General features: G+C 39.9%; 1 protein-coding gene across 1 annotated transcript in view; it reads right to left on the reverse strand.

Moving 5' to 3' along the window:
* LOC128854435 (ankyrin repeat domain-containing protein 26-like) overlaps positions 1 to 26,535 on the reverse strand; it is a 48,294-nt gene that overhangs the window by 19,968 nt on the left and 1,791 nt on the right. The window contains 19 exon segments of the mRNA XM_054087795.1: positions 174 to 303; positions 533 to 566; positions 1,509 to 1,652; positions 2,464 to 2,690; positions 3,492 to 4,484; positions 6,144 to 6,226; positions 8,825 to 8,936; positions 10,092 to 10,177; positions 11,701 to 11,830; positions 12,331 to 12,545; positions 12,548 to 13,384; positions 13,749 to 13,809; positions 15,085 to 15,157; positions 15,238 to 15,271; positions 19,619 to 19,758; positions 22,371 to 22,508; positions 23,013 to 23,119; positions 23,235 to 23,408; positions 23,635 to 23,749. Coding sequence (XP_053943770.1) covers positions 174 to 303; positions 533 to 566; positions 1,509 to 1,652; positions 2,464 to 2,690; positions 3,492 to 4,484; positions 6,144 to 6,226; positions 8,825 to 8,936; positions 10,092 to 10,177; positions 11,701 to 11,830; positions 12,331 to 12,545; positions 12,548 to 13,384; positions 13,749 to 13,809; positions 15,085 to 15,157; positions 15,238 to 15,271; positions 19,619 to 19,758; positions 22,371 to 22,508; positions 23,013 to 23,119; positions 23,235 to 23,408; positions 23,635 to 23,749 — 3,833 coding nt within the window.

Genomic DNA, 26,535 nt, shown 5'->3' on the forward strand with positions numbered 1-26,535 from the left:
GCAGATGCCTAAAGTTAGGTGGGATAATTTCACATCTTTTGAGGGGGATCTCTGATCATAAAGAAACATAAGATTGAAGTATAAAACTAAAATACCAAGGAATGCATAGGAAGAAATTATGTTTTGAAAGAGGAACTTGTAACAGCTGAAGACAAAGTGACTTGAAAACATACCTTCAGGATTCACACTAAGCTGTTCTAACAGCAGCATAGCTTTTGTGTAGTTTGCAGTTAGTAATTCCTCTGAAGTGCCAGACGAGTGAGTTAAACTAAGGTCATCAGTTACATCCATCCATACGTTAACCTACAAACAATACAGTATTTTTTGTATATAATCACATAGTATTAGAGATCATTACAAATGCATAAATGATTCACTGTAATTCACAGCACATACATTTGGCTCAAATATGAAAAAGTTGCATGCCAGCAGCAATTTGTGCATCTGGCTGATTGCTAACATAAATGCAGTTCCCATCTAAGCAATTAAAAGCTGATAAAACCTATTTATCAAGAAACTAACTTGACGGTACCTTTTCCTTTTTACTTCTTGTTTTTGCTGCAGGTCTGGAAAACAGAAATATATTTCAGTACTGGAATGCTTATACTGCATTACGAGCAATATCTAAAGTCGCTCTGAAAACTTAATTTCAGAAATGAATTAAACTAAAATTTCATATGAGAATTTTGTTAGATGTAGTTAAATGAAAAAAAAAATCCATGCTATTATGTCTATCGGAAGACTATTTTTTCAATAAGATATTAAGCAAATAGTTGAAGTAACTGCACTTCACCCAAAGTGATAGAAATCTTACAGCTACAGATATGTAGGTATAGAGATAAGGAGTTAGCTGCATTCCCTATTCAATAGTAGACGTTTAGCTCTCTTCAATATTAAAAATTCTTTTCCTATATGTCAAGGAACCATAATTTTGGATTCTCTAGCATACTGGGGCTCGTTAGGATGGATTTAATTTTCTTCATAAGCCCACACAGTGCTGTTAGATTTCTGACTAAAACAGTGTTTATCGCACACCAGTGTATTAGCTATTGCTCAATAGTACTTGTACACTGTCAACATCTTCTGTTTGTTACTTCAGCTCCCACAAGTAAGCGCAGAGTGGATGAAGTTGGGAGGGGACACATCTGCGGGAGGGGGAAAGGGCATAAAATCTGAGAGGCCTGCAGTGAAAGAGTAATTTTCCTCCCTTATAAGTCTCTCCTCTTCTATTTTAAAAATGTAAAATATATATATTTACACACGTGCACACACTCAGGTACTTATTCAGATTTTGTGTACATGTGACCTTATCATTAAATTGACTAGTACGTTCAAAGGATTCTAGGCAAAAAATAAACGTTTTCAAACACAAAGGGCACCAGACAGTATTGTCACATGAAAGAACAAGAATCATTGTACATACTAGGTTTACAAAGCTAACCTTTAGCTTTCAGATCAATTTTTATCATTAAGTAAGTTTTATTTATAACATTCCTTATATTCAGTACCTTGCTTCATCTTGGGATGTTTCACTGAAAGTGCTATCATCCAGTACTTGACTCCTACTGGAAGAGCTCTTCTGCTGATTAGCCTTCTGCTTTGAAGTCCATCTTTTATTTGTCTTTGCCACTTTGGTATTCAGGTCAAAATTACTATAGTAAACAGAAAAAAAGAAATCACCAGTTGAGTAGCTTTACAAAGAATATTTCAGTGGAACAGACATACTTAAGATGATGTCCAGAAAAATATGAGATGAAAAATATCTATGATAAAACACAAACTTCACTCCAAAGATCATGGAAGATACACAAGTATTTAGAAAATCCCCCTTAGGAACAAGGAAGAATTGTGGAATCCGAGCTAGACTCAGATAAGCTGGAATATACCTATTATCCCCATTAGAAGAAGTATTTAGAGCAGAAATTCCTTTCAAGGACAAGAAAAAACCCTGCTTAGGGTTCCACTAAACCCTAATCTGTGCCTTCTTCAAATTTTTGAGATTGGTTTGGTCTTTTCCCTCCTTCTGACAAAGAGTATCGGAACTTAATGAAAATACCAAATGCATGGAGATAACTAAAATCATATAGAAAAGAAAGCAAGCAAAATAAACTGCAAGTTCGTACTTTTCTTTTCTGGATGGACATTTCCTACAAAAAAAACCTGTTTTTTCCAGTCTTTAACCCCAGTTTTAAAAATACATTTTGGCACAGTATTGACATGGAAATCCAAAGGAATTTGATTTATTTTTTTGGGTTTTTATTAAGCAGGCAATACATTTGAACTATATTATGAAATGAGGTTTTTCTAAAAAACTGTTTTTTCTTAAGTGTTTGAGAAGTAGCAGGCTAATCAGTATGGCTTTCAGCACTGATGTAAGTACTCCAACTACTACAACATTAGAAAACCTAAAAGATGCTTAAATAGTACTACAAATAAGAATTAGAAATTATTGCCTTAGTTTACCTTTTCGTTGACATTTTAATCAATCCTGGTTTCTCCTCAGAAGAAAAATTCTTTTTGTCTTTTTCCTCTACAACATTTTCATTCTCCGTTTCCGAACCATCATTATTCCTTAGAGTAAGCTCTTGCTTCATTTGCTTATTAGGAATGTTGCCTGGTGGTGTAATTAATTTATCAACATCTTCCTGTTTTGTCACCGCCTCTGTTTTGAAACTTTTTTCCTTCCCAACCTACAAGAAGAAAATTAAGCTTCATATATTTCTTATCATTTCTAGAAAAGAGAAGCACCATACCCGAGACTGAATAATTCAGTTTACCTCTGAAATAATGTAAAGTGAAAAAAAAATTATATAGAGAAGCATTTTCACAAAATTACACTACAAAGTGTATTGTCATTGAAAGTAATATGAATTCACTCATGATTAAGATATAAGAAAACCACAGCCCGTAGAAAGAAAATGATACCATATCCTAAAACATGAACAAAAGAGTGAAAAAGTGTTACTCATGGACAAGGAGTTAGAAGGACTGCACAATGTTAGTCGTAAAAACTCAGAAAAAAATCAAGTGGAAGTATGATGGGCTACTGGGAAGATTCCAAACTCAGAAGCAGAAACAGTGTCACAGCAAACTAGAATTTTAGTGAAGGGCACTGAAGACACACCATGCAGAAATCACAGTAAATGAATAGATTAGCCAAGACCCTGTTCAGAAGCTATTTTCGTTCTTTGATTCAGAATTAGAACCGATGTAATTGTGTGTTTCTTTTCATGGCAATTAAGTGAGGACTACTTACACTGGAATCGAGTGCCACCTATTGTTAAAATGGAACAGTAATGCATTCTGTGTTTTCCAAAACTGCAGAAAAGGACAACTGTCCACAGCTCTCTTTATTCATAAGTAATATATTTCCATTAAAACAAAAACAAATTTGCACAAAGCCTCTTCCTTTAATGATTAATAGCGAAAGTGAACAGGACCATTGAAATGGAGAAAGACTAAAGAATAAGGAGTAGAAAGTGAACTTCTACCTCTTTTTGGAGCTGTGCCTTCTCTGTCTCCAAAGTCCGGAATGCTATTTGCAGCATCCCTACCTTACTCTTAAATCTTTCCAGATCTTGTTTTAGTTCTTCATCAAGATTTCCTTTCGGCCTGCTACATGACTGCTGAGCATTTGCAAAAGGATTTTCAACTTCTGTTTCTCCTACATTATTACTGTGGTTAAGAAAGTCCCTGGGAACATCATCATTAAATCCAGAGTCTTTTCCAAGTTTTCTTTCTGTTATAAAAAGGGCTTTTTCATCACTTGTATAAAAAGGTTTTATTTTAGGAAGACTATTAGAAACATCCAAAATAGTTGTTTTTAAGCTATGTCTCAGAGAGTATTCAGGATTTTCCTCCACATTTCTACTACTTCCATTTTCTTTCTCTTCCATTGCCATAGCAGGCATTTTGTTTTCCTCTCCTTTTGGTAGAGGGACCTTTGAATTATCTGTATCATTTCTGTTGTCTTCTTCATCTGTACTCCAGTTATCGTCCATGTTTGCATTTAAGTTCTTTTGATCGGGAAGGACACCAGGACTCGGAATTACAATTTCCGTTTTGGGTACTTTTCCACCTAGCGTAAGTTTAGCATCACCAAATTCACCTTTATTTTCTAACTTATTACTTGATTCCATCACACGAGATGAAACAACATAAGAACACTTCAATTCTTCACTGAAGCCATGTTCTGACAGTTCTTCCACAAGGGAAGGAGTTTTCCCAGTTTCATTAATTTCACCAAACAGCTGCTTCAGCTCTGCTGTAATGTTTTTAAAATTTGCTTTCAATTCTCTTTTCTCATTTGCAACCCATATTCTTTCATATCTTTCTTCCCACGGTTTTGGACTTAACCGTTTGTCAGCATTGAGTGAGTTCCCATTTTCTGCTATGGCTTCCTGATGTGAAATTTCTGCTTTGTCAGCCTGATTTTCATGTGCTGTGTTTTCTATCAAGTTGGTAGTTTCTATAATACGTTTATCCTTAAGTAAACAGGTACAGACAGAAAAATTACCAAGAAAAAGGAAGTTATAGTTAATCTAGGTAGTTTCTGTTGCAAACTCATCCCATCTTGTAACAGAAATAATAGAAATGAGATACTTTTGAAAACAATTTTTGTAATAAAAATCAAGGGATACTAAAGTAAAGGTTCACCTATTCATCATTTTTTTTTAAAAAACGGACTTACTTTAGAGCTAACAGTTTTTCTTGGATTAGATTTGTCTGGACATTAGGGTTGCTTTCAGCTTGCCCGCTTTTTGTAACTGGTGGCATTTGTCACAAAGCAATTTATTTTTTCATGTTTTACTGCTTTAATACCATTTTTAATTATAACTGCCTACATCTTCTCACCCTCCTTCCTCCATCATTCCCTGCTGTCTGGCATTCCACAGTCCCCAGCCAGCTCAGCCAACACAATGAACAAACGTGACAAGCCTTTTACTGTCCACCACACAGAGAATTGGCTAAGTCAGCACTACTACTTTATCCAAGATTCAGAAATATTAAATTCAATTCCAAGCTCCAAAGAACAGCATTTATTTGGGAAACCTGTCCATCCCTTCCCTCATCCCAAAAATCAGGAACCTAAGCTTGTATGAAAACCGTATCATGCCTCAACCCCACCCAGTCTCTTCACATCCCTGACGACCCCACGCTCCATTCCTCAACAGTTCTTGCTGCTCCTGTTACGTGCCATACTCCTCTCAAAATGCTCCTTCCCACAGGCTTCCTTAGCTCATGGTGCCTTCTAATGAAGGCCTGCAGCCTTGGTGCTCCAGTGGGATAAGACCACCCAAATCCTCACTCTTTCCTCAGCAGCCGGTCCCTTTTCTCCCTCTGCAAAAGATCCTGTCAGAACAGGGAAGGAGCACCTCAGCCAGCCCGTCTCAGGCTCTCCATTCCTAAGTTCATTGCCCAACTACTACCACCTCCCAATGAGCTCAAGTTCTGTGCTCTGCATGTTAAACCTAAGCATGACCCTCTTTCACAGTGCCCAGGCATGAGGTGCAAATAATTTGCTCCACTGTCTCTCGAGGTACTACAGAAGACTGCAGACCCCTCTATCCAGCTCTATTTATTATGCTCAACACAAACAGGATATCTGCCTTATTTCCTGCTAGAATGCCCTCTGAAAAAAAATCCCTTTTCAAACACTGAACACAGCCACACAAGCACATATTTTTCAGAAGCAGGGAAAGCATCAGAAAAGTCACCGAATTTCAAGGTTTTGCGTTCGATCTCTCTCTTACAAAAAGGAAGACCAGGCATGTTTAATCAAGCAGACCAGCTTATTATAAACAAACCTCCTTCTTCGCTTGAATGTGCATTTTATATACAGAAAAAAAAAAACAAACTCAAACCAAACTGCACTGTTTCTTAGCACTGCACAAAAGAAAAATCACTGGTCAAAATTTAAGCAAAGCAGCTGGAAACAAATCAGTATAACAGCAACTATCCAACATAATGACAAGGATTTTATCCCACCATAAGAAGATTGTATCCAACTTTACTGTAACACAACCTTAATTTACAAGACTTTCCCTTCAGCGTTATACACTGAATGGTAAGTTTTCTTTAGGTTAGTGTATAATACAATTTACCAATTCAGACTCTAATTCAAAATATTTTCTTTTACATACTTGGACCTCACAGTTTTCAATAACATTCTCATTGTCTTCTTGTTCAGTTGATGGTGACATAGGAAAGGTAGATCCTTTTCCACCTACAGTGAAAAACACATTTTTAAAAACAGCGTGACTTAATACTACTTATTTACATCTACAGTGTATCTTGAATTTGTGAGAAAAATCGTAACATAAAATAACACATCCCTCAAACTTGTAAGTCTCTGGAGATAAAATGATCATAATACAGATTTAAGACGCAGCGGTGCGAATTCCTTTCTCCCATGGCATTTTACTTTTTAATGTATAAAGGAAATTTGCTAAAAATCACTATAAATGGTCACAAATAAAGCACTTCTTAAAGGTGTATGATCTCTCTCTTCATGTGCATTTATACACATGTGCCATGGAGAAACTAGCTATGTTCCTCCAACAATTCTAATTTCCTTGTGTTGTGCACAGAAAATCATGAACCACAAAATCACAGGCTTTAAAGCCCCAACTTTACTCCATGCATGAAACAAATGTGTTTCTAGACAAGGATCTGGACTAAGTATTCCAGTCAAACCGCTGCCTCATCTGCTGCAGAAGACATGGATGAGATACTGAATGAAAGACACGGTTGCGAAATGTTAAGAAACAACCCATTATCCATACATCTCATTTGAAATTCATGTGAGAACTGGACATGTGAGAATATGAGACATTTCATTCATGTGAGAACTGGACTCTAGATAGTCCCAGATGCTATTTAGAAGCAGCAACTCGTTGTTTATCTGCAAGGTACACTGATTATCAGGCATTACAAAAGAAAAAGTCTCAGCAGGTTAAGTGTGGCATCTAAAAACCAGAGATGGAGGTTTTTCACCTTATTCACTCTGCACCTCATTTTCCTGCTCCAGAATTCTCTATTTTCTAGGTAACAGCCTTTCTATACACAAAGCTTCATCGTGGGAGACAGAGAGACACTATTCTTCCTACAAGTAAAGTGACTAAGACAGGGAGAAAACAGGTATCATCATAAAAATACAACAGGGCCCACTAACAGCGAGTTACAGGGCCAACGTCACTTCTGGAATTTTCTGCCTTAGGTGACTCCTTTTGCAAGCTTTCATTTCCTGATGGAGTCTACATTAGATATAAGCTTAAGAGTTACAACTCATATGTCTGAATTGGGAACCTAAGATTCTCAGTCAGTTATATAGGTCTCCATAGGTTGATTGTAACCTGAAGTTACCCAGTGTGAAATAACTTCGTCCTCCCACAGCTATCACTGGTAGGTGCAATTTCCCAGCTTTTTGATAAATCTTTGGGGGTTATTTTAGCACAAGATATTTCACAACACAAATTAACCATTAGTGCATTGACAGTGCTTATTTCACAGGGTTATTACGACAAAGTATTGATGACTATGATGTATTTCTGAATACATCTGTCTGAAGAGGTAATAACAACGATAATTAATGATTACTTAAGGGTAATGCTCTATAACAAAGAGGGGTGTCTTTCCCCCTTTTTGTTGTTTTCCAAGATTACCAAGTAGATTTAGCCTTTACTGATGCTTGTAGATAGCCCAATACCAAGCCGTTCGCTGGTGCAGATGAAGGCTTCAACCAGTGTTAGAAACAGGGAACAGATGTGCTAGTGTTCAAGGAACATTTGTAGATAGCATCATAAAAGGTAGAGAGCGTTATCAATTATCAACATCAAGACACTTCAAATAAGTAAGCTCCTAGCTCCTACACAAATAGCCTCTGTAATCTGCAGAGCAACATCTTCCTTTTGTAAAATAGTTACGTATAGTTTTTTTTTTTAGATAGGTCCTTGTCCCTCTTATTAGAGTTGTAATGTGGCTGGATAATTTGAACCAGCAAGTCCCTCCCCTTCACTGAGCATACAGTTCTGGGAGTGCCAGCTGGAAGGGGTGCCCAGAAGCATCAGAGACTGATGAAATCCAAGAAGTATCTGCACAGATAACATCCTTTAAGAAAACAAAATGAAAAGAACTCAAGAGAGCTGAGCTAGGCACAGACAGGCATCCAGTACGTTGGTGATTTTCACACAAGCTTCTTGGGTGGTCAAAGTATCTCCTAGAAAGCAAAGAGTTCAGACACACCACCTGCTCCAAGTTTCCACTACTCCTAGAAGCTTCTCCACCCCAAGTACAGCAGGGTGTGGTCAATCTCTGACAGACACGACTGCTTCTACACTGTTTCTGGAAAGGTACACTCAGCAGATTTCTTCAGTCACTTCATCAATGTTCATTCCGGTCAAACTGCAACATGCATGCAGCTTCCTACCACACAACTTGGTGTGTACGATCACTCCCACCACGTAACAAACAGTACAATTTTGCTTAAAAGAGAAAGTATTTTGTGGATGCATGAGAGTTACGCCACCTTTCCTGAAGAACACACAACACAGACTGAATAATCTTTTCTAGTTGACTGTTTCTACCTGAAAATTGAATAAAAGCAGAGCTGCCAGCACCCAGAGTTTTGTACTGGCCTTCTAAATGTGAATTCACATTCTCTGTTCAGAGTATGTAGGTATATGAATGTTTTTTGATTCTGTTTCAGAGCTCAGACACTTTGAAATTAGGTACCATATTCCTATAATCAAAACCAATCCAAACTCCTACTCAGTCTTGCTCATCATGGTCAACAATAAATTTTCCAAGTCCACTGGGAAGTTACCATTGCTGTGTTCCTTGGGAATAATCGCTGAGTATACTCCGTATCTGTCTATAACTGGGACAAACACGCCAGGCGATATTTCTCTCAGACCTCCAGCTGCTGATGGTATAATCTAAAAAACATGCATGAGAAAAGGTACAAATGCATTTTCAACTTATTTCTATGCAAAAAAACCTCCTTCTAAACCAATCTGCATAGCGTGGTATCAAGTAAATGAAGAGATACAAAAGCCTTTGATAAGACTCTTGGAAAGAATACTTCAAGACATATTATATTGGAAAAAAACACAGCAGTCACGTGTATTTTCAGATCTTAGGCAAGAACCTCACAACTCATCTAAACTATTTTGTCATGCCCATAAACCTTGACAAACTGGACAGCCGCAAAAGAGAATTAACATGGTAACTCAAGATGTAGGTTGAGAATCAGAAATTTAAAGTCTGTGATGAGCCAGCTTTTGTACTCAACTTGTGCCTGACATTCAAGTTTGTGCTTACATTCCCTAGATACGTACCCTGCAGTGGTGAGCGAACACATGCTACACCTGATCGCAACAATCGGGGTTGAAGAAACACTACTAAGACACAGTTTACAGAAACTAACACTACCTAAAAAAATAATATATCAGCCTTGTATTTTTAAGAAGGGGGTGGGGAACAGTTTGGTTTTCCTCACAAGAAAAGCCAGAGGGGGTTAGCAACAGACCCTGCTTGTTTCCTTCATTACCGCAGGCGGAAGGAACTAAAAGGGCAAACACAGCCAGCACATATTGTATCTCTGTTGAACAGACTTTCAAAAAGGGCCAAAGTACACCTACAAAGGTAGAGAGCATCTATTCAGAAGCAGCTAACTGTGTAGACTGTAGGCTTAAGGGTAATCGCTGACCAGGTCAGCAAAATAGAGCTGCATGCTGAAAAAGCTATAATCCTGCCAGCCCCCGTGAAAAGCTCAGAGTACTACAAGCAGCAAGAAACTTCACTGCTTCAACGCTACTTTAGAAACCAAACTCAAAAGCCTGTTGCTATGAGACCCAAGTCATTTGCTTGACCCGCCTTCCTCCCAGTCCTAACTGAACAGCTGGCCTAGAGCAGTAGTATTTCAAGGGTCCCCAGATACAAACATATGATAGAAGCAGGAAAAGAGGAAATAAGCTTCAACAGTAGGGCTCAACTCAAAAACAAGTTCTCAAATATTCTACATCTTACTCCTACCCTCTCCCTTGCCACCCCCATCTGGTGGGAACCCTTGCGTACGTCACAGAAGGTACCTGACTCTCAGAATCCCAGGGAAAGTCATCATCTTCCCCTTCCTCTTTCTCTTTCTCTTCCTCTACTGCTACTGCAGGCAGGGCATCTACAAACAAAATAAGAAGTGAGACACTGAGTGTTTATGTTTCCCTCTGCTTTTCCCCACCAGACAAACCATGCATCCAAAAGGCACACAGTGCTTTTATTGCTGAGGAGAAACTAAGAGGTAAGTGTTATTCAAGGCTTTATTCACACCCAGCCACGCTATGTTATTTCCTTTACACTGCCACCTCCTTTTGCCTCCTTTCTTTTGCCTCCTTTCCAGCAGATGGCTATACACAACAGCTGACACAGCTACAAGCAACACCCAGCATGTTTGGGTAACATTCAGGAAGACTCTAGTATGCTGCAGTCCTGTGATATATACAGTTTAGGTCACCTACTCTCCAGCCTACAGCTCCAGGATTTCACATTTATTACCACTTACCACTGTACAGGAGATACCATAGAAACACCATCCAAAATATCACACAAATTTCACTAAAATTGCCAAGAAACAATGGTCTTTTTGTAGCACTGCCAGGAGAGATGTTCCTTGACAGAGAGTTGTTACTCTGTACCTTCCCAGAAGCTACACACCTAAGCACTGCCTTTTTAAAAGGGGAGAGGCTCACTGCTCACTCACCCCAAACTCACAAAAGCCTTTTCTATCTCAGGGGGTTAAAATCCAAATCTCTTCTCCAGCAGGGAAATAGAAGGCTCAGTCTCAATGGGCTCCTGGCTGAATTAGATTATCTTCACTTCTCCGTTTTAAGTTACTCTATTAGGTAAAACTGATTCAGGATTCACTTATGCGGAGACATGCACACAAAGAAGGGGGAAGGAGCTGGAGGTCACTGAGGGTCCCCACCCCAGAAGAGGGCAACTGCTGGTTCCAATCAGCACTCTCATTACTTGCACTATGCCAGATGCATGCTTACAGTAGAATACATAGAGACAGAAGAGTATGTATGGGCACAACACTTGAATACAGCACCTTCTGCCAGGCGCCCTGTAGCATTTACTCAGCAGCTACACATGCTCTGGTAATATCTACCACACCAAGCTACTGTCTGGAGATGGACAATGGAAACTGCCTTTTCTGCATGCTGAGACATGAGGTGAGTATCAACGTGCTCAACTCTGAGCTGCTAATGCTTTCAAGTGCACAGAAGTGTGGCACCAGAGAAACATGCTACATTTTAAAACTGGACAAAGTTAGGCACCAGAGCAGAATGGCTTTCTCTCAGCTCAACTCAAATCTTTCCCAGGCTTCAGCCAAGATCAATCACAGCTTTTCCATCTGACAGTATGAACCAGGAATGGGAATACTACTGTCACACCTAAGACACTCTAGTCCTTGCTTCACATAGCATACTTTGGAATCCAACACCACTATTTCAGTTCTTCAAGAATGACTGAAAAGAAAAGAAAAGCTGCTTTCCTTCTCTGCCAATGCCCACTAAGATTCACAGGTAAGGGAAAAAAAATGCTATCTTAGAAGTCAGTCATCATTTTAGTTCCTCTACTGTGCATTAATAACTACAGAGAAAGAATTGGAATCTGTATTAACTAACTCATTTCTCTCACCAGCATTGTGTTTTGAAGCATTGTGAACTTGATGGCTATCATTACAGAGAGAATTTTTCACATCCTCCACAATAGCAGCTTGCAGCACTTCACCAGTGTCATCCTTTTCCTGCTCCTCTTTCTCTTCTTCCTGTTCAGGTAATTTTCCGTAAAAGAGATTGATCAAAACAGCAGGAAAGAGCAACAAGCATCTTCTTTGCCATCCACTGACAACTTGAATACTTTTCTTGTATCAAGAAAAAAGGGAAACTTTGTTAAGCTTTTTTAACAAGGCCTTCAGCTTTTCCATGGGAATCTATATGATCAGGAAGCAATGCTTAATGCCCTAAATCTCATCCCTGGTTCTACAAAGACCCTGAGAAGTACTACTATTGTCTATTTTTTTTTTTTTCCTGCAAACCCACTGTAACCAATAGAAAAAAAAATATTGAAAATACTGCTGGATATTATTCTTATACCTAAGAAACTGCTTTGGCTAGAAATAAGACATTTTCTAATATCCAAAAAGGATGCTCAAAAGATGGATATATGTGAAAAGTAAGTATTAACAGAAATCCAGTTTAGCATTTATTTCTTATCTATATTGCTCTTAAAAATATCCTTGTGATTGAATCATCCCTGTATGCTTACTTTGGCACTTGAGTGAAACGCTGCTCTTAAATTTTCTTCATGCCTATTTAAGAACAAGTCTTCACTTTCTCGTTTCAATATTTCACAGACTTTATCATCTACTCCTTCACATTGTTTTTCTTCGGTATCTTCATCACCTACATGTTCAAGAATGTCAGAGTTCAGTCTTTGACTTTCAAACCTTGGGTTTTTTGCTGCTGACCGAGAATTATTAACATTTCAAAGCTATTATCAAAGCTTGACTTTTTCTCAAGACCATAAGTTTCTGAGAGAAGCTGAGGTATCTCTTTTTTCCAGTCTGTCATTTTAAAGTCTGCAAAACAAGAGTCAGCATTTCTGTGAAACTTCTCCTGCATCATACTTTTCCTGTTCCAGTTTTCTTGTGTATCTTGCAAATTATTTAGATTTTGAAAAACAGCTTGTTTTGGTACTGACTTGCAAGATAATTCATTATTCATTCTTTTTGGAGACATGGAAGATGTATTTTCTTGCAGTCCCTCATAACACCCAGCTATAAAAGACACAGGAGTATCAACAGATTCCTCCACCTTTTCATCAAGTTCTTGACTTATTTTATCATCATCATTACCATCATCATCATCACCATCATCATCACCACCATCATCATCATCACCATCATCACCATCATCATAGACATCTCCAGTTCCACACCAAGCTTCCCCTTCATACTTAGCATTACTAAAATACCCCAATTTCTGATTAATTTCTCTTTTAGGTTCCGTTTTCTCCCCCTGCTCCTCCTCCAGTATGTTATTAGATTGAGTTTCTTCATCTTCCAGATCTTCCTCCCCCTTTTCATCTTGAGTAAGATCTTCATCCTCCTCATCCTCCTCCTCTTCTTCCTCTTCCTCCTCACCTCCATTGTCATTTTCATCACCTTCCTTCTTCAATTCTTCTATCTCCATGTTGCTTGCATTCGAGACATCTTGATTCAACAATTCTCCACGTTGTCCTTGGTTCACCGGTTTGAATGGGTTTCTTTGTTTCAGGCTTTGTTTTGGTGACTTAGGACTTTGACTTCTAGAACTATCACCTTAAAGCACAAGAAAAGGAAAAATGCCTGTGAATAAAAGGAGTTCTGCAAATCTCTACAGGTGTGTTACCAGATTAACACACAGGAGAGAGGTAATCTGGGAATATCTGGAAAAGGTGTCAGCTAAAGGATGTGCAGAATGGAGGAAGGATTTGACCAGGGACAAAGGCTTAGAAGGGGATTAATATCTTAATTTAACAACAAGGCTTTTTTTTTTTTTTCCTGAAATTACTAAGTGCTGTGTTACCAAAATGCTACGTTTCTCATTTACCATAGCAAAAAAAAAAACCAAAACAGAAATAGACTTACTAACTAGGCTTTTTTATATATCAGTATACCATGCGATCTTTTCCAAATAGCTTACTGTTTTTCCTGGGCTGCTGGGAAGAATTCATTAACAGTTTCAAGTTTAGCTTCTGCTGCTTCTGTAAATAAAGATTTATTTAAGCAATTTTTTTTAACAGTAACAACAACAAAAAAACCTTTTGTTCACATAAAATCTTGAACAATATATATAATCAAGCTGTCCTTTTGACAGTGTTTAGGTGCTGGCTCCATCCTATACTTCTAACTATACAAACACTCTTCACATATGTAAAATTCAGTGAGTATTTCACTCCAAAACAAGTAACCACCCTTCTGCAAATTGTCTCCAAAACTATGTTTACAAGCATAACAGTTGTAAAAAATCTGGTTTTAAACAGATAAGTAAAACAGTAAAGATAAGTCAAATAAGTAAATTCAACAATATTTAAGATCACAGTTTCAGGATACCCCCTTGCAACTACACACAATGCAAGTAACTTTTTAAGATCCCTGGATTTGATGCATAAATTAGTCCCCGCAAGTTTGCTTACCAAAATATTCCTAAATTTTAAATTCATGCCAGAAAAAAATGCATCCTTTCTATTTAAATCAGAGCAAGAAAATGAAATCATGTCAAAACTAAACATGCTTGCATCTCCAGCATTAAAGAGTGGCTTGAACTACCATACTCAGGTTCCTCATCACTACAGAGTCCCAGTGAAGAGAAGCTCCAGACACCACTGCCAAAGTTGGTGTTTCTTCAAAACATTAGTAAAACTAGTAGACGCAAAAGCTTGTAGGTGACAAAAAGAACACTAACTGAGCATTCAAAAATAAAGGAAAACATGCAGTGTGAGACTACATGCAAGCACGTAATGTCATCTTATAGAGGAAAAAAGATGACCCATTAGGGTAACTCATCCATAGAGCGTTCTTGAGGAACCTGACAAGGAAGAAAGGAGAACTAGGTGATGAAAGATTTCAGTAGATCTTGATAAATATCCTTCTCCTTTTTCTTTATCAGTTAGCATTCTATTCCCCAATTTACAGAAACAATAACAATGTTTGGAGAAGAACAGAATGGGTTATAATAGTGACTTCTAAAACTTCAGTTTGCAAATCTGACTCAAATGCGCAACAACAAATAAAACAATGTTGTTTTTTATCTCGTCACCTATTGCTCTTTTGCCCCAAACCACAAATCCACTGCATGCTCTGCCACAGCTACAGGTCTTTTCAGAAAAACTCACAGCAGGAGAAAGGCTGGCAGACCAGAGACTGCTTCTAAGAAGAAAACAATATTGGCTGGAACTGCAGTTTCTTTCGAACCCAGAGAAAACTTGCCTTCAAATCACTTATTTTTACTGGATATTTTTCTTGTAAATGAACCATACCTTGAGGACAAAATCAAGTTCTTCTTCCTCAGAAGTTTGCCAAGTGTCATCACTCCCCTCTTTCTCACAGCTTCTTAAAAAGCAAAAGTAAAATGAGTACTATGCTTCTCAAATCATTCCTCAGGTAAGGGTTAGGTATTTTTAAAGTCTCACCTTATTGAGTCTCTTTCGGACAAGTCATCTATTGCTGTTAAAATATTAATTGATATGTTGAAATTAGATTTAGCATCCTAAAAATTAACCAGTACATATAAACATTTAATACTGACTACTCTAGAGGTCATAACAGAATGAAACTTTGGGTAGTCAATTCAACACCAGACAGCATGAACGAATGCATTTTCAAAACAACTGCTTTTTCAAGCCATACTGAACTAGGAAAAAAAAAAAAAAGAAGAAAAGGCCAGACTTCCCCCTTTAGACTCTTACATCTACAAGCTCTACGTCTCTAAACTGAAACAATAATAAAAATAGCATAGCATGAATATGCTATGTTAGTAAAGACTTAACAAAATAGTGGTGGTTTAACAAGACAGTAAATGAACTTCCAGAGTACTTCTATTATACACAGAGTACATATCACATGCACAGATTTTACTATTTGATGTAACATTATATATAACTTTATGTTATATATTATACTATCTACTGCTCTACCCAGTTACAGATTATTCTGAAAATATAAAATCATGAAACATAATGAAGGTCTAAAGGTTATCCTTGGGTAGAAAATCACCAGTAGTTCTCTACACTGCACCAAAAAGGGATTTAGAAAAGCAGTCTCTAGGCATTGCTTGTTCCACTTTAATTGAAGTCCATTTCCATTTTGGAGTAACAGAAAAACAAATTTAAAAAAAACCCCAAACAACAAAAAAACTATTACTAATGATAGAAACCAAACACTAAATTCAATCATAAAGGGCCCACGCAAAAAAATAAAAAGTGCTCAGAGTTTCCTTTCAAGTCTAATTTACAAAAGCACCAAAAACAGGACCTCCAGGATAATAAACATCATAGACGTGTTAATAATCTTATATCATACAACATGTTTCATATTTGAAATGCTGCTGTATAGAATACCTTTCCTTGATTTCCCTGTTCTTGATGTCTGCTTAGGAGATTGTTGCATTCCTATACCCATTTAGGAAAAAGCATGGAAATGATAGATGAAACAATGACATCAAAATAAATCTGAATTCCCAGAAATTTTGAAAACATTAGTACATCATCAAAGCCACAGCAATGTGACAATGCACCATGACTATCATCCTACTCTACAGTGTAAGTGCTAAAATCAAAACTAACCGTGATCTCCAGAACTCTGCTCTCAACAGACGCTGTCAAACTGTGTAACTTAATATACTCATGCCAAATAAAATACCCATTTTACAATATTTTGAAATTCTGAAACAGATTATTAGAAATTTGCTCTACTGCCAACTTCATATTTCCTTCAACTTGACTAATCCTTGTCCAGAAGAGACTGCAAATGCAATTCCTTCATATTTGTAGAGCGTTTTACACTTAAAATCTGCCCCCCATTAAGCATCCCCAAAATTTTTAGGTGCTAACAGCTAAACTTGCGAGATACACTACCCAGAAATTTTGAAGGAAATCTTGGCTTTAAGTACTCACACCACCACGCAACTTTGAGCCATTATGTTATTTTTAATGACTTCTCTCAAGTTACAGTTTTAGCGTGTTTGTTATCCCTCACTAAAAAAGCAGCCCAGAAACTTGTTGCCTGAAACCAGCTCACCTTAGAAGCTGTTTCAGTCAGTGCCTGATGCAGACACAGGCCCCTCTACCTCAGTTTGAAGGTAAGAGAGTCCTCCTTACACCGATCTGACCACGCTGAACTGTTCACATACAGAAGCTATGCCAGCAGCCAGAATGCAGGCATGACAAGCATACAGAATGAATACTTCGTCCCCCTAGGGTTATACGAGAAGCCATAACTCGACAAAACGGGGGCATTAACTGGTGTGAGTGTCATGCATGTGTGTTTCTGTTCATGTGGAACAGAAGTGTTAGAATCTAAACCGCTACCTACCTGCTCTACCCACCCTACTTAGTGAAATTTTGTATTTTAAGTTGATGAAGAGTGTACTTCTGTTACTGCAGCTACCTGACACCAAATTTCTTTGTGACGAGGCCATAACATTTGTCTCAGAACAGAAGGGAGTCCTGTTTATATGGATTTTACCACAAAGACATGGAATGGATGCGACAAAATGACTCCAATCAAAACCATACACTTAAAGAGTTAAGAAAGGACGTAAGATGGTTTTCTCATCCCTTCTCCATTTCTCAATCTTCTTAAAAGATGATACATGACAACTTTTCCTGACTCCAGGAGATGTAAATCATACTGAAGCACTCATTTCTTTTTCAAGAGCTCTATGATGAAAAGCCAACAGTTTCTGTAGGGACTCAGGGAAACCCTGAAGGGGAACACACTAATATGCAGTGCAGTAGCTAAAAAAAAACCTGCTCCTGTAGACATAACTGAAATCTGAATCCTTGCCTTTATAAAAATGGCATCATTATTTTTTGCAAAGAAATTCCAACTTCAAATCTAAAAAGTCTGTCATTGAATATGCCAGGGTTGGAAGCCATTCATTTGGAGGTTCTGGCGACCCTGCCTGTGATTAATAAAAAGGTTCCTAGTCTCACAAAAAGTAAACATTCAAATAAGCGTGAGACAACTTCTTAAATATGCTGACTTGCTCATTAGACAATAGTTTGAAGAACGTTCAACAAGTGCAAAAGCAGCAAAAGGAATAAGGACAACACTGAAGAGTCCAGAAAAACGTACAGAAGACCAAAAGAAAAGAATTCCAAAGTGGGCATTTTTCTGGCCTTTCAAGGTAATCCTAGCTTCTCCTCCAACAGAGACGTTAAAGCCTATTACTGCAGCGTATCAAAGGCACTCTCAAGATGCAGGGCCTGTGCTTTGTGGGTGTGGGCCAGTCTGCAGAACTCACGTCAGTAAACATTGCCTATATGATACCAATCGCTCCCACTCTACATGCTGGGGTCATCTTTCAAGAGACTGAGTACAAGGAGAAAAGAATTCATACTACTAAGAAGAAAAACAAGCACTAGTAGAAACAGACTGTGAACAGAACATACTCTTTCTCCTCCCAAGTCCTTAAAACATGTAACACCCTCTTTACACTTAGTGTGCCTCTTCAAATGAAGATAGGTAGTGAAGATTTCCCATAATATTGGGGTGTTATATTAGTCACATTGGAATTTTCTAGGAATGGGGCAAATGTGGTTCAAGAACGCATATCTCCCTATTGGTATGTCAGTTTTGGAATCACACAACAGTGTTATTCTTCAAGCACATATTTTAAAATGACGCAGGCCTGTCAGCTATTACAATGTAGTACCACAGCTATTATCTATATGCACAGGAGGCAGTAACAGAGAAAGCAACTGTCCCCAAGTCAGAAGAATAAAGTTGGCCTCTAAACCGGACTTCCATATCTTGGAAAAAATCAATGAGGATAAACACCCCTTGTTTTGCTCATATTTCTTGACATACTTAAATAGCAGTCATGAACTGTGTTTGAACACTGCTGTCCATTTGCCACATTGCTCTGATAGAACATCCTTAAAAAACCAGAAAGAATAAAACTTCTCACTGTAGGGCCTGAGACTTAAAGTACAAGAAAATCAATTTAATTTATATTAAAATACTAATTTTCTAAGCTTTCTCTAGGGCTAAGTGGGCTCATAAGGACAGATCGGATGTTAAAAACTCACTGAAAGAGTTAATTTTTTGATCACAAGGTAATTTAATTGCTTTTCTGGATAACAAGGTAATAGGTATTTTTTAAAAATTTTATTTCAACAAATTACTCTAAGTGGAAGAAAAGCATTATTTTTATTGTAAATTGAACTATGTCCAAGAAGATAAGAGCATATACAGACACTGCATTGTTGTAGCTTATGAAGTTACTTTTCCAAGATGAAGACAATTTTTCCTAAGGAAGTGTTCACAGCACATACACAGAAACAATTCTGATGTTGAGAAATAAGATCAGCTTAACTCAGTGGACATTAACAAGACACATACCTCCCGTAACGCATCTGTTGCTTCCTAACTACTGAAAGATGGACAACTACTCAGGATGAACCTATTGCTTGTGTAATTAGATTTTCACAATCCAAACTGCCGTCTATAGGTTAAAGTACACAGCTGAAAACCAAAAACTCTCTCACTTAGTTGCTTCCCTGTCTCCCTTCTCCCTCTCTACAATCTAACTAAATGGGGCAACACCTGACAGGCACAAGGCAACAACGCTGTAAGCAGACCTGTAGCGCATAAATCACAACGGCCTTCACAGCCTGTCAAGAAGCACCTCCAACTAGCAATAAATAAGCACATTCACAACACTTCTGCTGCTCCCTTTGATGCCTCTGCTAAAGTCAACAGTGAATACAAGCATTAACAATACAAACCACCAAAAGAAAAGGCCATAGTGGTTTTCCTCATGAGTTCTTCCACTGTTAAGGATCCTACCTCCTCTGTCCACAGCAGGTGCACCCAATGTAAAACTAGTAGCTCCTGTCAGGGAAGGAGTGCCAGCTACTGTGGTGTTTTGCAGACTACCTCCTGAAGCTTCTCCTGTGTCTTCCCATCCTGCCAGTTCTTGACTGATACTGTACATAGAGAAGGAGAGAAAATATATTTGGTAAAAACAACCACAAACTTGCATATACCATTTCATAGTTAACATCCATTACACATATTCATAGCCACGTGAATTCATATACTCCTACATATAGTCCCGTCTGTCCAACCTGGTGGCTTTCTATGATGGGGTAACTGCAGCAGTGGACACAGGTAAACCAATGGATGTGATCTAGCTAGACTTCTGTAAAGCCTTTGACACGGTCCCACACAACACTCTTCTCTCTAAATCAGAGAGAGATGGATTTGATGGGTGGATGGTGGATGGTAAGGTGGATAAGAAACTGGTTGGACGGTCGTATTCAGAGAGTAGTAGTCAATGGCTCAAAGTCCAGATGGAGATCTGTGACAAACATTTGTCCCTCAGGGGTCCGTACTGCAAAGGGATCTGAACAGGCTGGACCGCTGGGCTGAGACCAATGGCACGAGGCTTAACAAGGCAAAATGCCAGGTCCTGCACTTGGGGCATAACAACCCTAGGCAGTGCTACAGACTAGGAGAAGTCTGGCTAGAAAGCTGCCTAGAGGAGAAGGACCTGGGGGTGTTGGTTGACAGCCGACTGAACATGAGCCAGCAGTGTGCCCAGGTGGCCAAGGCGGCCAATGGCATCTTGGCTTGTATCAGAAACGGCACGAGCAGCAGCGCCAGGTAGGTTATTCTCCCTCTGTACTCGGCACTGGTGAGACCGCACCTTGAGTACTGTGTTGAGTTCAGGGCCCCTCACCACAAGAAGAATGTTGAGGCTCTGGAGTGTGTCCAGAGAAGAGCAACGAAGCTGGTGAGGGGGCTGGAGAACAAGTCTTATGAGGAGCGGCTGGAAGAGCTGGGGTTGTTTAGCCTGGAGAAGAGGAGATTGAGCCTTGGAGACAAGTATGACCCATCCCTAGTAAGAAAACCTGGGGGTGGGTGGGTCACCCCATGATCAAAGAAGCCAAAGCCTCTCTCCTCACACCAGGCTCGGAGCCAGGCATTAATCATCTGTACGTTCCTGATCTCCTGTTCCATATTCCTTAGTATTGGGATGGAGCTAAACACCACTTGCGCTCCAGAGCCCTCAATCATCTTCCCTAAAGCCCTGAAGTCTCTTTTGATGGCTTTCAGCTTTCTGTGCTGTAAGTCATCATTACCTATTTGAAATACTGACAGGGGATAGTAATCCGTTTCCTTCACCAAGGAAGGAAGTTTTCTATTGATATCCCTCACTGAAGCCCCCGGCAAGCAGCAGACCTCCCTTTGGAGTGGGTCCGGTCTGCAGATGGGACCTTCCATTCCTTTAAGAAGGGAATCCCCTAAGATGATCACTCTCCTCTTTTTCTTGACAGAGGATGTTTTTAGGGCCCTCCGAGGATGCTGGAGCCTAGGGAATGTTTCCAGGCTGTGGGGACCATCTCCTTCTTCTACTGCTTCTTCCTGGGGAATAGGTTCTACCTGCAGCGTTTCATATTTATTTCTGAGGGCTATCTGGGGGTTAATTGTCTGGGTGGGGGGAGCAGGTTTCCTGCGCCGGACAGGAACCTGCTGCCATCCCCCATCTCTTGTTCTCCCTGCCTCACAGATTATAGGATCAAGCTGCTCCGCCGCATTGGCTCCAGCAGCCTGCTGGGTTTGTGCGAGGGCACTGCTCCAAAGATCTATGTCCCTCTCAGATTCCCTGATAGTCCTTAACCTATTCACCTCCTCCCTCAGCTCTGCCACCATGTGAAGGAGTTCTGCGACTCGTGCACAGCTCCCACAAGCGTAGCCGGTATCAGAGGCACGGGCTGGTGTGGGAGGGGGGCACTGCCTACAGCCCAGGGTCTGCGTGGCTGCATGGACCCACTGAGGCTCTGTCTGGGTGGCAGTATCCATCCTGCTGGCTGGAGATCTTATTGCTCTCTACGACTACCTGAAAGGAGGTTGTGGAGAGGAGGGAGCTGGCCTTTTCACCCAAGCGACAGGGGACAGGACAAGAGGGAATGGCCTCAAGCTCTGCCAGGGGAGGTTCAGGCTTGACATCAGGAAAAAAATTTTCACGTAAAGGGTCATTGGGCACTGGAACGAGCTGCCCAGGGAGGTGGTTGAGTCACCTTCCCTGGAGGTGTTTAAGGGACGGGTGGATGAGATGCTGAGGGGCATGGTTGAGGGAGTGTTAGGAATGGTTGGACTCGATGACCCAGTGGGTCCCTTCCAACCTAGTGATTCTATGATTCCTTTGAAACAAAACGCTGGTAGCTCCTGGTCATTGTAGTGGAAATTACTAAGGACAAGGGTGCTGGTCTGGGGAGAATGTTTATATATGTATTTCACTTTGCCAAGTTCCACCTCTGGATAAATTTCAAATACAGACACTTCTTAGTTTATATTGGGCAGATCAGAGTTTAGCAACAAAACTTGAAATCTAATAGAGAATTCTGGGTGAAAATTTTCCTCAACTTCCAAATTACCACTAGATACAGGAATGACACATTTCGGAAGACGTCACTGAGCACAGCTTCAAGACAGGTCTCAAGACACCATTAAACTTCGGGGCTGTTACCATAAGCATTCAAAAGTCACATTGATTACCGACAACTTATTCCAACGATAAAAGTTAAAGATTTACCTAGAAAACCCATGAATAACAGCATAATCCTCAGCTGTCCATCCATTAGAGTCTTTATGGGAAACATCAGCACCATACTGAAGAAGAACTTTTACCAAATTAAGGTCCCCACCATAAGCAGCAATCATAAGTGCGGTTCTGAAACATACAGCATATGATATGAAACAGATCATTTTACACAGACAATGCATTTATTTTTATTCTTATCTGCTCTCAAAAAAAAGTATTTTCCTCATTACTTTAGAATGAATGGAAGAAAAAATAGTTTTCATTAAGCATTAAGAGCAACAATAAACAGACAGCGTTAAAAGAATTAGATGTTGAATCTTCAGACAAAGCTTTTACATAAACAACACTTACATACAAACTGTTTGTAGGCTGTTTTCTGAATTAAGGCAACACTGCTGAGCTAATGGCACTTTTCCTGTCAGAAGGGCCAACACAGACAATGCTCTCTTGCAATCCCCAACGCAGAGAGCATCCTCTGAAGAATGACAGCAGCCAAGTGCAGCCCTGCTTTCAAAAGTCACACAGAAACAGCTCCTTCTGTGTGGCTCCCTGCCTGCTTGTTTCAGAGCTCATTCCCGTGCCTCACCAATCCAACCTAAAGAATACGAAGGAGATTTTTGACAAACCCCTCACCTTTCATGCTGATCTCGGACATGCACATCAGCTCCTTTTTTAAGGAGAAACTTTACTATATCCTCGTGATGTTCAGAGACAGCAAGAAGAAGGGGTGTATTTCCCTCCTGAAGGACATAAAAATAAATCAAGTGAAAAAATCAAAGTAAAAAAAAAAAACCTTGAAGAGAGAAGTTAATGCAACTTTTTGAAATAGCTTCCTTAACAATTATAAAAAGATACCTTATTTTGGGCATCGATATTGGCATTATGCTTCAGTAACAGCCCTGCTACAGATGCGTTAGGAGATAGGACAGCAAGGTGAAGGGCAGTGTTGCCATCAGCATCTGCCAGATTCGGGTCAGCACCACACTTGAGCACAATAGCCACGCATTTTTCTTGCTGGCACTGTACTGCCTGGGAACAACACAGACAAGAAAAAACTTCCAGCATTTGCATTCCCCTCAGCTTCCCAGTGCTGGAAAATAAGAGCACCTTCAAAGATTAGTTAACATAGGCCTATTTCAAGACAATCACAAGATGTGTGTTTCTACACAGGTCTATATAAAGAGTCTGGCAACATACATAATTTGGTGCATAATCAATAAGCCCGACTTACAAGAATATAACACATTCCACATACCTTCATCAGTGGTGATCTGTTATCACTGTCAAGAAGATTTAGCTCACACTTGTTTTCTACTAGATATCTGATGACATCCACATGGCCACTTGCGCAAGCGAGATGCAAAGCTGTGCTGAAAATTAAATATATTAAATTAGCACAGACGGACAACTAAATAAATCATTTCAGGCTGTGACAAATGGACATGACTACAAGTGTCACTTAGCAAAATGCAAGCTTAAGAAAAGATTTCTCATTCCATTACCGATAACAGGACATGGCTAAGGCTGGCTAGCAAAAAACTTCCATAGTGTCCAATTAGTAAGATGACATCTCCCTCACTGTAGAACTGAATTTGCACATATAGAATCCACAGCAACAGAGACCAAAGCTTGGGAATCGGAGGACTATGGAAAGTAAACCTCCAAGTTCTTCAGTCCTCACTCATGTCCTTCCAACTCAGGACGTTCTACTACTCTATGATTCTAAGCTAGAACACAGCCAGGACCTTCCTCCCTTGAAGGTGACGCAAATACAAATCCTGTCGTTCCTCAAGAACCGAGGGGAATGCCAGCACTAGTTTAGAAGCACATCACTGTGGGTAAGTCCTCCGTATTTAAGGAAGCTCAACTAACCTTGCAATTATTTTGGTACCTTGCTGAGAGCCAGGAGCACAATGGCTTACTGGCTAGGTGAGAACAGAAAGGGAGAGGTACATAAATGCAGTGGCACATGGTGCAGAAACACAGCAATTTGTAATGCAGGTAGTTCTTGTTACTGGGTAGCTGATGAGCCTCCTCCATGGCAACAAGGACAAGGGCAAGAAAAACACACAAAACTTCAAAGAACTTGCTACAGACAAGCTTGAACAGCTTGAAGCATCAACACAAGTGTCCGTCACAAGCTACTCACCACTGCTTTTTGAGAAATTTTGATGTAAGTCTACAAGACCCTTCAACTCTAAAGAAAAGACTGACTAAGATTGTCTGAAAGCCAACCGGGACTGCTTACAAAGGAGTCCGTGATCATCTAAAAGCTGCTTCTACCAAGCACTAGGAAACATGATAGACCTGAAGAAGTCACTATCTGCTTTGGAAACAGAAAAGTCTTCAGAAAACCCACGGACTCATTGCTGCCCTCCCCAACCAACACTCTCAGTGTCTGCAAGCTGGAGAGGAAATGGCTTTGCTTGGAGGAAGGACTGCTGAGCTCCACAGAAGATCCACTTCAGGGAACAGGCTGGCAGAGAATATCAGTGTTCCCAGTTGCCTGTCTCTGCAAAAGGCCTCCATTGACACCAAAGCTGCTCTGTCACCCAGCCCTGGGGACCATGCCTAGACTCTGTTGCTCCAGCTGCTGCAGTCCTATGCTGGTCACTCACGGGATACAAGATTCATTCCTGAGCAGCTGGGAGACCACAGGGAAACAGCAGGCTGACAGCATGCCCTTCCAGTGGCACTTGGTCGGACAACCCAGCAGCTACGAGCTAAGCTCTAGGGTTCACTCTGACAGGCAGGTGACACGGTAAATCTCTTGGTGATTGGCTTTGACCCAGGATTTATGACTAGCAGGCATCATATCTACAGCGCTTTCAACTCCATGCTGAGTTTTGCCCATAAGAGATGGGCAAAAAGCAGAAGGTTTTGCTAAGACCACCTCTGAAAAGCTGCCTGCTCCTAACCGATGCTGTTCCAAGCACACCTTTTGGGAAGTCTTATGGAATACAGGACCCACTTTATGGAAGGAGCCTGCAGGTGTGATATTTGCCATGACCATGGTGCAGGACTTTGCTTTTAAAAATCCTGAGCAGTAAAACTGAGACAACGACAACAGACACATTTTAGCCATTACTTCCCACATTTCCTATTCTTCACTTCTCTTTCCAGCCCTTGAAGAACACAATGAAGCTCTGAAACAGAATTGCATCTAAGGGTCACTCAGGCCACATATCACATCCACAAGAACCAAAAGAGCACAGGTGGGCCTGTAACCCTCATGGCTGATATAGCTTACAGGGACTGCCACACATACGCAGACCACCCACTGAATCCCTCTCATGTAAACCTTTCTGCAGCTTTTCAGCATGATCATGCCTAAACTATTGTAGTGTTCTATTGTACGTACGCTCTTGGGTTTTCTTTACCGTATGTTACTTTATTTGCCCAATTAAAACACTGATAATAGCAGGACACACAAAGGGAAACTCTTCTGGAGAAAACAAAGCTTTCTAGACAAGATGAAATTGCAAAAACTATCCAAATTTCATAGAAGGGTCTGCTAAGACCTAAGGACTGAACAAGCCACAGTGAAAGAGAAAGTAGTGACAAGAAAATAAAAGACAACCATTCAGCAGTAATTTCCACAAATGCCATTGGGCACCTTGACTCAGGCAGCCACAGTATGGACAAAACACACTCAATCCACCTTAAACTGCATCCCTTATCTCAGCTGCACAACAAATACTGACTGGCAACACTCAGGCACAACCTACATTATTAAAAATTCACGCTTACCATGCTCCTCCTTGCTTTGCCTTCAAATCCAGGTGGGTTTAGGTGTTTTCAGGGCAATAAGCTAGCCGGGTGGCAAAAGTCCAGCCTTCAGGATAGACAGCCTAGGAAGCTGAGCTACTCTGATAAAACCGGCATGTCTTCAGAACGTCATGAAGGCTTTGACTCTGATTTTTTTTTTTTTTTTTTTTTTTCTCATAAAAGGCATGAAAGGGTTGATATGACCTCAAAACTTCAGCTGGTTCCCTTATGCTTACAACGGATCAATAGGAGCTACGCTCGGGTCTTCTCCTTAAGATGTAACTGCCAAGTACTTGCTGTGCTTGACTCCAAAGCCCACACAGTTATATTTGCCAGAAGAGGAGGAAGCTTCTCCTTAAAGTTGCTCCCCAGACCTTCCAATCCAAGG

Source organism: Cuculus canorus, chromosome 1 (assembly GCF_017976375.1).
Source record: "Cuculus canorus isolate bCucCan1 chromosome 1, bCucCan1.pri, whole genome shotgun sequence".
In the NCBI taxonomy this organism is placed as follows: Eukaryota; Metazoa; Chordata; class Aves; order Cuculiformes; family Cuculidae; genus Cuculus; species Cuculus canorus.